General features: G+C 28.5%; 2 protein-coding genes across 3 annotated transcripts; both read left to right on the top strand.

Moving 5' to 3' along the window:
* Positions 1-769: 769 nt before the first annotated feature.
* LOC115717114 (protein DOWNY MILDEW RESISTANCE 6) lies at positions 770-5,651 on the top strand. Its single transcript, XM_030646058.2, has 4 exons — positions 770-1,173; positions 1,273-1,520; positions 4,207-4,531; positions 4,855-5,651. The coding sequence occupies exons 1-4, from the start codon at positions 976-978 to the stop codon at positions 5,101-5,103; spliced, it is 1,020 nt and encodes a 339-aa protein (XP_030501918.2). The 5' UTR covers positions 770-975; the 3' UTR covers positions 5,104-5,651.
* Positions 5,652-9,299: 3,648 nt separating this feature from the next.
* LOC133029090 (protein TRANSPARENT TESTA GLABRA 1-like) lies at positions 9,300-11,772 on the top strand. 2 transcript variants are annotated; one of them, XM_061115137.1, is made up of 2 exons: positions 9,300-10,584; positions 11,423-11,772. In XM_061115137.1, the coding sequence occupies exon 1, from the start codon at positions 9,557-9,559 to the stop codon at positions 10,571-10,573; it is 1,017 nt and encodes a 338-aa protein (XP_060971120.1). In that variant the 5' UTR covers positions 9,300-9,556; the 3' UTR covers positions 10,574-10,584; positions 11,423-11,772. The 2 variants fall into 2 exon arrangements, with proteins under 2 accessions (XP_060971120.1, XP_060971121.1); XM_061115138.1 differs by having other exon boundaries at positions 9,320-10,579.
* The last annotated feature ends 651 nt before the right edge of the window (positions 11,773-12,423 follow it).

Below are 12,423 nucleotides of genomic sequence, written 5' to 3'. Positions count from 1 at the left end.
AAATTTAGCATAACTTTTATGTGCTAAATTTAGCATAACTTTTAGCATATATCAAATTTAGACCACATTATACACTAATTTTGGAGTTCAATGTTATAAAAATTAGCTAAAAAAATGTATATAAACCACATTTATAGTACTCTATTAGAGATATTTAATATAATTATGTATCAAATCTCATATATATTTTTATTTTAGTAAGTATGATTGAATGTTCCTTGTATACAATCCCCAAATATATATTCATTTTTTTTATTTCAAATTTTATAATTTTTGATAAAATAAATAGAGTAAGTCTACAATACATTATTAGGTGTTTCAATAGACTTTCTATTTGTTTTGGCAACTAATAGAACCTTTTAGTTCAATTTTTTTTTTTTTTTATCACGTGTATGTTATAGTAAAATTTTAGAAAATTTCAAATAATTTACAATACTGAAAATAAGATTTAAATATTTTATTAGATTGTTTTTCCTTATACGCATAGTAAATAATAGTTTGAACCTTATTTTTTAATATTGTAAACTATTTAGAATTTTCTAAAAATTTAAAAATAATCTTAAAGAGCTACAAGGTATAGAATCATAAAATAATAAAAATATATATATATACTAAAATAATTTATTAAATACCATAAATTTATTAAATACCATATTTACTACATACACACTATTGTTACTATGAGTAGTAAGTAGTAGTAATAGTAGTACTATAGGTCTAGACCAAAGACTACACAAATTTATTATTATAAATACGAGAACACTCTCACTTTCTAGTGCTCACTTTCCACGAACCTACTTATCTTACAAAACTCAAAACCAAACCTTTTCTTTCTCTCTCTCTCTCCCCCTAACAAAACTTAAAAAAGAAAGAAAACCCAGAAATTGTTTCCTTAAAATCAAGAGCTACATATACATATATATAGTAATAATAATAATAGTAATAATAAAAAGAAAAGTATATATAGAAAGAAAAATGGAAACAAAAGTGTTGTCTTCGGGTATCCGGTTCTCAAATTTACCAGAAAGCTATATCCGACCCGAATCCGAACGCCCAAGGCTCTCTGAAGTCTCAGCTTGTGAAAATGTTCCTGTAATTGATTTGGGCTCTAACCACAGAGCCCAAGTTGTCAATCAAGTTGGCCTTGCTTGCAAACACTATGGATTTTTTCAGGTAAATTAAATTAAATTAAATTCAATTAATTTCTTTCTATTTTTTTTTATTATATATATATCTATTACAAATTTAATTTATATATATATGTATGTATAGGTTACCAATCATGGGGTGTCTAGTGAATTAGTGGAGAAGATGCAGAGTGTAGCACATGAGTTTTTTGATCTTCCATTAGAGGAAAAATTGAAGCTTTATTCAGATGATCCATCTAAGACTATGAGATTATCAACAAGTTTTAATGTTAACAAAGAGAAAATTCATAATTGGAGAGACTATTTAAGACTCCATTGTTACCCTCTTCACAAATATGTTCCTGAATGGCCTTCTATTCCTTCTTCTTTCAAGTAAGTATTATTATTATTATTATTATTATTATTTAAAAAAAATTAAAAAAAAATTGTTCATCCATGTTTATTATTGGAACTCCATACTAATTGTACCATGTTTTTTTAAAATAAGATTGCTCGCATCTACGTTTTTTTTAAAATAGTATTATTATTCGTGACATGTCAGTTATCTATTTAATTTACGATTTGACACGTCATTTAAAAGATGAGTCTGACAGATTCTGACAAATTAACACGTATTATAAGACGATCGATATGTCAGATGACACGTAGATTTATAACTTTTTAAAAAGCGTGCCACGTCGGATTCACTTTATTTAATATATGATTGTAACTGTAATAGATATTGTGTTAACTGAAATCCTAACTTACACTTTCTTTTTTCTTCTTTATTTTGAAAAAAATATATATTTATTTTAGTCAAATTTGATTAGTAAAGTGTAAACTAAAAAGTGGAGAAAAATCGTAAATTTATTTAATAAAATTGATTTTTGTTTTATGAGTTTGATATCATATAATTTTGTTGTATTAATTAATGAAATTGGCTTTTCCAGCTTAAGAAGGACAAAGTAAAAGGATATTTTTAGTGAGATTTATTTTTTTATTATTTTTATTTTTTTGGTCAATAATTTTTTGGTGAGATTTAGAAGACACTTTCTGACTAAGCTTCCATGTGCACTTATATGCTTCACATGCATTAGTACAGATAGACAAATATATAATTAAATTTATTTATTAATTTATAAATTAAATTATTATTTATTTTAAAATACAAAAGTATATTTTCTTTCAAAAATAATAATAATTAATACCCACACGCAAACAAAAAAAAATGCAGAGTCATAATTATAAATAGGGTACCCTGCATATATATGAAAATCCAAGTAAATCTAGCTTTTGATATTTTTGTTTTTTTGTTTTTTTTAAAAGGGAAATATTTTGGATCCATGTAGTTGTACTTATTAGATCTAGAAAAATTAATTAACATTTTCACTTTTTTAGATTGAGACATTTTTATTAGACAACCATTTTGGTAATTATTAGTTTAATGTTAATTTTTTAATAATTACAAATTAAAGTGACTTTGTTTTCAAAATTTACAAACAAGCCCTTTTTTAATTCCAAAAAGTTAAAAGAATTTAATAAATGGATAAAGTAGGGGGACATAATTGAAAACAATTATTGATCGAGGTCCCATAGTTGACTTTGTCAAAATTCTAAAAAGAAACAAAAATAATTAAAAAAGTTTGGAATATTGTGTAATTTTCTGTCTACACCATTTGTCATAAATTATTTTATTTATGTATTTTTTAAAAAATATATTAATTATTTTATAATTTTACTATCTTGATATTTTATGAATTTTATTGGTGTGGTGGGAACCATGCATGTGGATGTGGTATAGATTTTTATATATTAATTATCGACGTCATATAATTAAAATTATTATATTCGAATAAAAAAATATTCGAATTTTCTGGAAAATATGACGTCATATCATTATTCCGTGTTGACGTCATCAGCTTGAATCATGTGGTTGATGTTGATGATTTCATTTTTTAGTGGCCCAATAAATACTTCATTAATATTATTATTCCAATTTAATTATTTATTTATTTTTACACAAATAATTATATATTAATATTATCATTTATTAACAATAAAAAAAGAGAGAAGAGTTTTGGCATTATTAAGGTAGAATAGTCATAGTGATTAGTGCCAAGATAGATCAATTTGTCTTTTTATAATTTATTATTATTTATTTTTATTTTTGTTTTTGTTTTTTTACCTAAAATTACTATAAACGTAACACTTCTTTCTATAATGATAATCTGACTATTGAATGTTATCAAATCTCATTAAAAAAATACCGTTTTATTTGAATTGGACATTCACAAATTATGCCTAAATTTTCTATTTTTATATATATTTTTTATTTAACAAATGGTTGTCTATTCATCCATTTCAGAATAAAATAAAATAAAATGGTTGTCTATTCATTAATTTCCTATTAAATAGGGATATGTTCCTATATACATTAAATATATATATATTTATATATAAAAATATTTTATTTGAAAATAAATATATATTATTTTTTTACTTGGATAGCATGGCATTGACGATACTAACATGAATCACGAGGTTTAACACTAGTGGGCTCATTGTGGTCCAATTGTTTAATATAATGGGCCTCATTTTCATAAAATCACTTGGGCCTACATAAATGTTTCCATACCAACCTGCACTTGACTATATTTACATAAATTACATTATTTGAGGGTTTTATTTTCACCACAAAAAAACTTATGAATATATCATATTTTAATAATTTTTAAGTCAAATTTTTTCGCATAGTCATGTACGTTATATATTTAAAATATCAAAAAAAATTTTAAAAATTCAAAGAAAAAATTACACAATAAAACTAAAGTTCAAATAGTGTATTGCAAGCGTGACTATAAAATAATATGTGCACATATTATTTTTTTCAACTAATCACATTTATCTAAATATAAGTCCACTTTTATATATATATATATATCTATATATATTTTTTTCAAAATTCACAATTAATTTTGCATAAATCATAGAATATGATTTAATAATTAACTAAAATTTTGATGATGAGTTCATGTTTATTTTGTGTAATTTTAATTGAATAACCATATTTTGGTTATAGGGAGATTGTGGGGATGTATTGTACTGAAGTGAGAGAGCTTGGATTTAGAATACAAGAACTAATTTCAGAGAGCTTGGGATTAGAGAAGGATTATATAAAGAAAGTATTGGGTGAGCAAGGTCAGCATATGGCTGTGAATTACTACCCACCATGCCCTGAACCCGAGCTCACTTATGGTTTGCCCGGACACACCGACCCGAATGCCCTAACCATTCTTCTTCAAGATCTTCAAGTGGCTGGTCTTCAGGTTCTCAAGGATGGTAAATGGGTTGCTGTTAATCCTCATCCTAATGCTTTTGTTATTAACATTGGTGACCAGTTACAGGTAACTTAATTCATTCTTACTTTCTATGTCCAATTTCGATACACTTTCAAAATGTCGAATTTGATTCATTCCAACCACACTCTAAAAGATATTTTATACATAACAATGTCTATTCTATATATTATTAGTGGGATACTGAAGACTACACTAATTCTTTTTTAAATAATTAAAATTTTTTATATTTATTATTTGTGTTTATTTATAATTTAATAAAATAATATAGTTTTAGTGTTAAAATTCTAGTGTTTTTGTGTTGGTTTAATAAATACTAAATTTAACATTTATTATTGGAGTTGCCCTAAGTATTTTATTATATTTTGTAGGCTCTGAGTAATGGGATTTACAAGAGTGTGTGGCACCGTGCTATTGTCAATTCCGACATGCCTAGGTTGTCAGTTGCGTCGTTCCTCTGCCCATTCGATGATGCCCTGATTAGCCCAGCTAACGGGCTCACCGGCGATGACGGTTCGGGTGCCGTTTACAGGGAATATACTTATGCGGAGTATTACAAGAAGTTTTGGAGCAGGAACTTGGATCAAGAGCACTGTTTGGAACTTTTCAAGAATCATTAACTCACGAGTATTGTTATGTGACACCTTATAATGCCCAACACCTCGTGATGGGGTATTAGGTGATTGGCGTAATTAAATACGTGAAGACTCGATAAGAAATTACACCAATCACTGTATACCACATTATGTGGTGTTGGGTACCATAAGGTGTCGCGAAACAATATTCTTTAACTATATAATATGCAGTTCTAGCTAGAGTAGTAATTTGGATATTCTAAGAACTTTTGTTTGGTAAAATGTGCCTTTAACTATATAATATTATGTAGCATAGTTGAAGGTTGCAGTACTACTATTACTACCACCATTACTTTTTGACCAAGTATGGTTTTGGTAGTATATATAGTTATATTTTCTGTTGGCATATAAATAATTAAGGTGTTTTGGGGGAAATAGTATATGCTAATTTTCTAGTCAAGTATGTTGGGACTGTTTTAGTTAGTTTATTATGATCTTATATATGTACGTTTTATGTACTGGTCTGGTGCCTATATTTTATGTAACCCATCTTTTGTATTATGGTAATTTTCAATAATTTGCATTGTTCTAAATATTTATGAAAATATAGCTTATTGGTCATTTGGCTAACCAGATAAATAAAGGTCAGTATTGAAGCTTTCACAACTACTAATAATTGTTTTTAGATTACGAACTAAACCACATCGTTTACAAATACGAGAAGTATAAGTATGATTTATGGTTTAAAGATACAATAGTCGTAAGTTTTTTTTTGGTAATGAAAACTTTATGGGGTAAGTTGAAAAATACCCTTTTTATTAATCAATTAATCAAGTTTACCTCTAATTTTATATTTATTTGAAACATACCTCTTTTTATATGAATTGTACCCAAAATACCCTAATATAAGAGAGTCACATGGAGAGTATCTTGAAGTGACAGGAGCAAAATTGGTACAATATTTAAAAAAAGAGGTAAAAATGATAGACTTTAAAAAAGAAGGTAAAAATAAAAGAGGACAATATAAAAATGGTATAGAGTGTAATTTCCTCAAACTTTATTGCTAAAAATGATAATGTTGTAATTTTAAAAATTATATACATTCTAAGATATCTTCTAGTTCTAGCTAAACTTCTTCTTTGTTCACTCTTAAGCACAACTAATCGTGATAACACTACCAAAAAAAAAATGATAATTTTTTAATCACAACATGAATTTTTTATAACTAAATGTAACTTTTAGTCACAATAAAAAATTACTTGGGACTAAAATATAGTATTAAACATAGTATTTAGATACAAGTTGTCACTAATTTAGTTTAGTCACAACAAATTGTGATTTTTATGACTAATGTCTTGGTTACTTTTTAGTCAGAAAATATGAATTATTATATATAATTAGTTACAATTTTTTTACTTTTACTCACAAGTTTTGTTGCGACTAAAAGTGAGATTTTTTGTAGTGTAAAACATGACATTTTCAGAAAGTTGAATTTCAAACTTGTAAATATTATCATTGAAATAAGAGAATTGCTAAAGGACACTCATGGTGTCTAGCACTCTTATGAGATATAATATAGTTATTTGTGTAATTCAATATTGAGTACCACTTATTTTAATTTAATAAAAATTATAGAAAACCGCTAACTGATTATAAGATGACATATCATAGAAGTACTAAGCATTTTGGTGTCCCATAACAATACTCTTAAAATATGTAAAAAAAAAAAAAAAGCAAGTGTTGGGAATTTATTCTTGAATCCATACACAATTCACTGAACTAATCAAGACACACAATGTAGATCGAACTTGATCTTGCAATAAAATTCACAAAATCTATTATCAAATTGCATAAATCATGTCAATTGAATTGTTAACTTGTTAATGTTAATTAAAACTATAATTTTGATCAAGAACCACAGTCCAACTAATGAATTAAAGATGCAAACAATCAATCTTTGACATAAACATGTAATGCAATAAAATAGAAATTAAAAGATGAAATAAACCAAAAAAGTAAAGATCAAATGCAAAAATTTTGGCAAGGTTCTACCTAAGCTTAGACAGTTACAAAAATAGTAGAGATTTCTAATAATTAGATATGTCACATAGGATTTATTTAGTTCCAACTGAAGTGTCTTTAATTATGTCTTGAGTGATCAAGTGTGCAGGGGCTCATGATAAGTTGTCCTTGCTTATGATGGAGTTCAATTCAACAGAGTTGCTAAACAATTAATTTCAACAACATTTACACAAAGACTTTTGGTTCAAACTAGAACAAATTAAGTGCTATAATTGTCTAAAATTTAGAAACAGTGCCCAATTTGGTTTTTTGTTGGTCAACAAGTCTAAGAGAAAAGTCAAGTAATACATACCAGAAGCTTGGGTTGTGTTTGGTAGATGGGAAAAGTAAGAAAATAAAATTTTAGAGAAAAGTCAAAAGTGAGTGAAAATGAGTATGTTTGTTTGGGTCAATATGCATGGTCAACAAGTCAAGAGAAAAGTCCAATAATAAATATGTGGTATGTTATTTTTGTAATATGCAAGTAACAAGTGATACAATTTAAAGTAAAATTTAAACATTAAAGTCTAATTTAAAGAAAGCAAAAATAATGGTAACTAATGTGATAATATAAAGTGATGAAAAATATGAGTTGAATTACTAAATTCAACTCGAATTTTGTTAACTAAGAATATAATTAAAGCACAAATTCTAAAAGTTGATGCAAAACTAGGTAAATATTACATAATTATATCTTCACTAATTGCAATCTTATAAGATAATAGCTATTCATTATTTCAGATAAAAACATAGTTCACTACACTATACTATAATAGATTTATGAGATGAAATAATTATGTAATACCATAATTATAGCTTTCTAATTGAGTAGTGTTAATCACACATTATATTGATTCTAGTATTTATTATTGTGCATATTATGGCTCTTGTTTATTCCCTTCCCTGCTACTATTACGCTCGCTTGGTCTCCTCTTCCTAAAGACTGGATAAAGATTAACTGTGATGTTAAAGTAAGGACTGGGACTATGTGTGTGATTACACTTTTATACCTCATGAATCCTCATTACAATTACTTAAAATGACTATCTTACTCTTACTTTATACTTTTTCTTACTCTTACTCTTACTTTATACTTTTTCTTACTAAAGTATGGATAATTTTGTCAATTTACTATCTATTCTAATATTCGTTCCAACAACAAACTAAATATAGCAATCAATTCCTATTACAAAGACTTAATCCATTACATTACTAATACTATTACAATTACTGTTCTATTCCACCAAATCAAGCACCACCTTAAAAATAATCTTATAAATAATATTGCAACGACTAATGAGTTAAAACTCCTCTACCTTCTTTAGTTTGTTCACTTTTGGAATAAGAGACATGGCAATATCATATTTAAGGTTTCCAACCTCATCTATCTTCATTCGACACCTTATGAGTAACAACCTAATAACATAATTTTTCACATATTCCATAAGTTGTGGTAAAATAGAGTAGAAAATCCATGATGGGGTCGTTGTTTATTAGTTAATCACTTTATTCGTAACACAAATATGATTAATAAAATCAAACTATGAGTCATTCATTTATTTTGAAATTAGCAACTTCAACGACCATCTCTAAATCTTTATTACTAGGTTGAGAAGAGCTAAAATGTTAGTAAAGTATTCGATAATAAGCTTCTCAATATTTATTTTTGATACAATAAATTATTATTTATCATAAATGGAGAACCATAATATTGTATGTATTTTTGTTTTAAAAAGACTAATTAAGATTCTTCCCCCTTAAATTTTGACATGTACTAAATTATATTCTGAATTTTTATGTCGTTCCCCAACAATTGAGATTGTTGAATTGGAGAATTTCTGTTCAATTTTACAACTAGACATCTAATGTAGCAGATATTGTTCATGTATTAAATTATGCTTCCCGAACTTAAATGTACAGTAAATCGTGCTACCTAAATTTTTATCCACATGGGGTACTATAAGCAAAATTGAATAAAATCATACACAAATTTTTGAATCCAACAATCTCCTTAGTTTAAAGGGAATTATTAACTATTTAAAAAATGTACATAACACAATTTAAAACATATCCAACTAAAAAAATCCTAATTAGCAATTGAAATATATGAGTTTTCTAGTTTAAAGAATGTTCACAATTTCAATGAAGTGATATTTTTCTTGTGAATTTCTTCCCATTGTCTTCCTTAATTTATACTTTTTTGACTCTTACTTTACAAAATCTTGGAGTAGAATATTCTAAAAGGTCTTTGTTGACCAAAAGAGCTTTTCTGTTCATTTCCTCGAAACTACGTCGTTTCTACAACGAAACGCTACCTGTCTTTCTTCCTCAAACTCAACAACCATTCTTCGAAAAAAAAAATAAAAATCCAATCTTTAATAAAACCCAAAACCCAAATCTTTTCCCAGAAAATTGGGCACCAAATTTTCCCGAGAAAATGGAGAATTCCACCCAAGAATCCCATCTCAGACCCGACAATTCGGTAACCTATGATTCCCCTTACCCAATGTACGCCATGGCTCTTTCCTCAACCCAAACCCAAACCCGAAACCACCGAATCGCTGTCGGAAGCTTCATCGAAGAAATCTCTAACCGTGTTGATATTCTCTCCTTCGACCCAGAAACCCTAACCCTAAATTCCCAACCTTCGCTTTCCTTTGACCACCCATATCCTCCCACGAAGCTAATGTTTCACCCTTCCACACTCCAAAAATCATCCGACATTCTCGCCTCCTCAGGCGATTATCTCCGACTCTGGGAGGTTCGTGATAACTCGATCGAACCCATCTCTGTTCTCAACAACAGTAAGTCCAGCGAGTTCTGTGCTCCCTTGACATCTTTCGATTGGAACGAGATCGAGCCTAGGAGAATTGGAACTTCTTCTATCGATACCACTTGTACAATTTGGGATATTGATAAAGGAGTGGTTGAAACCCAATTGATTGCTCACGATAAAGAGGTTTACGATATAGCTTGGGGTGAAGCAAGGGTTTTTGCTTCGGTTTCGGCTGATGGGTCAGTCAGAATCTTTGATTTGAGAGATAAAGAACACTCCACAATCATCTATGAGAGTCCTCAACCTGATACCCCTTTGCTTAGATTGGCTTGGAATAAACAGGATTTGAGGTATATGGCAACAATTTTGATGGATAGTAATAAAGTTGTGATCTTGGATATTAGGTCTCCTAGTATGCCGGTGGCTGAGCTAGAGAGACACCGTGCTGGAGTTAATGCTATTGCTTGGGCTCCTCAGAGTTATAGACATATTTGTTCAGCTGGGGATGATAGTCAAGCTCTTATTTGGGAGTTACCTACTGTGGCTGGACCTAATGGGATTGATCCCATTTCTATGTACTCTGCTGGCTCTGAAATTAACCAGTTGCAGTGGTCTGCTGCTCAGCCTGATTGGATTGCCATTGCTTTTTCTAATAAGATGCAACTTTTGAAAGTTTGAGATGAGGTGAGGTGAGCTTCCTTTTTCTTTCATCACTCTTAAGAAAAGTTCAACTTTTGCTGCTAATTTTATACATGTTTTATTGCTATAGTAAGTGTGAAAAGAATCTTAGGTTTTATTGGTGATCCTGTTCATGTTTTGAAATGCTTTTATTTAATTCATAACATTGAAGTAGATTTCTTTTTAACCAATAGAGGAGTGTCGGTTTTGTTTCAGTTTTAATGTGAGCATTTTTCAAAGAAGTTTGCATTGTTTTGTTGATACATTAAGTAGATTTTGTAAACTCTTTAAAGTTTAAACTTGACTTTCGCTTACTAGAAATAGAATAGGGCTGTAATGAGGAGGACAGCAAGTATATTCCTGAGTGTGTTTAGAGGGAGATTATTGGATGGATTTTGGGTAGATTGGTTGTTTTGAGGAAAGAAATTGTTAAGCAATGGATTTAAAATCCTCAATTTTTAACTTATTTTCATTTCATTCAATATTAGAGAAACTTTAGAGTGTAACCGATCCTATGACTAAAATATTCATATTTCCTTAACTTCTTTTTCTCCTTCCAAAGGTAGCCTAAAGTTAATTTTCGGAACTCAATACTAATGAAACTAAAACCAGATTTTGAATGTTAATCTTAAATTAAGGCATGTAATCTTGGGCTGTAATTTAGTCTCTAGTTACATTATCTTTTCTGCATAAGCATAATTGAGCTAGCATGGTCATGTTTTGAAAATCTAAAACTTCATACGATTTCTCAATTCTATACTCCTTGACTGTTTCATACGATTTGTGAGCCTGTTGTATACTTGTATTATTCTGGCGAAAGCTTATTCTGCGTATTTCACTTTAATGCAGGCTCTAACGGGGGATTGAAGATGATGTTGTTGACATATAGACCAAACCAAGCCGGTATTTAGTAAATATTTTTCATTAATCGGTCAGATATGTTCTAATGTTTTAGGAAGAAGAGTTGTAGTTCTTGCACGTAGCTTGTCTTCGTGGCGAGTTATATTTATTGTTTTATTACACTATTTCTGGCTTGGTTTTGTAGGTGTAGTTTTGTGTACCTTATTTCGTTCTTCACCACAATCTTTGTGTTATATGTAGGCTTGCCTCTCCTCTAATCTCTTTTGTCTGCGTCCTTGATAGCTCGAAATGTTTTACCTAAAGAAAAAGAATTAAAGGTAGAGAGTAATTCAGTGAAAGATTAAGTCTAGTTAACATTCTTAGAGCATGATCAAGCAAGCAAAGAGTTGCTTGTTTTAGAATTCCTTCAATTTTGAGTTAGTGACTTGATTCTGTTAATTGTTCTGTAGTTATTTGGATTGAGTTTCTGTCTGGATAAGACTCACTAACATCTTTGCAAAATGCTAACCGAATGACAATTTCATTTTCGGTAGAGATTATGAAAAAAAGGATTAGTTCTTGTTGATGTAGTACCACTTTTGCTTTTGAGTTTTGTTTGTGGAGAACTTATTATTGCTTGGGAAAGTTTGGAAAGCCAAAATGAAACAAAAATTATAGTTTGGTGTTCTTTTTAAGATTTTACATCTTATTTAGTTTGTTATTTTAAGGTTTTTGAAATAATATTATAGTAAAATGCAAATTTTGTCAATGACCATAATTAGCATAAGGTGTAAATGTTATAAAAAAATTTAATGTAAATGTAGGGTTGAATTTGGAATAAAAAAATGTTATATTTGTTTTTGTACTCCAATATCATTTATAAGTTAATAGAACATTGTTTAAAAAAACTAGTACATGTTTACAATTAGAAATAATTAAAAGACTCAAACAAAAAATGTACTTTATTTTAAATGCAAATTAATGCAATAAGTATAATATCATTAATAATT

This window comes from Cannabis sativa, chromosome 5 (genome assembly GCF_029168945.1).
Source record: "Cannabis sativa cultivar Pink pepper isolate KNU-18-1 chromosome 5, ASM2916894v1, whole genome shotgun sequence".
Taxonomy (NCBI): domain Eukaryota; kingdom Viridiplantae; phylum Streptophyta; class Magnoliopsida; order Rosales; family Cannabaceae; genus Cannabis; species Cannabis sativa.
Note: the sequence above shows the minus strand (reverse complement) of the source record. Positions and strands in the feature narration are given on the sequence as shown.

Coding starts and splice junctions, on each gene's coding strand:
- LOC133029090 (XM_061115137.1), top strand. CDS start 9,557: ATGGAGAATTCCACCCAAGAATCCCATCTCAGACCCGACAATTCGGTA.
- LOC115717114 (XM_030646058.2), top strand. CDS start 976: ATGGAAACAAAAGTGTTGTCTTCGGGTATCCGGTTCTCAAATTTACCA. Junction 1,174..1,272: donor AACACTATGGATTTTTTCAG/GTAAATTAAATT, acceptor ATGTATGTATAG/GTTACCAATCATGGGGTGTC. Junction 1,521..4,206: donor TCTATTCCTTCTTCTTTCAA/GTAAGTATTATT, acceptor TTTTGGTTATAG/GGAGATTGTGGGGATGTATT.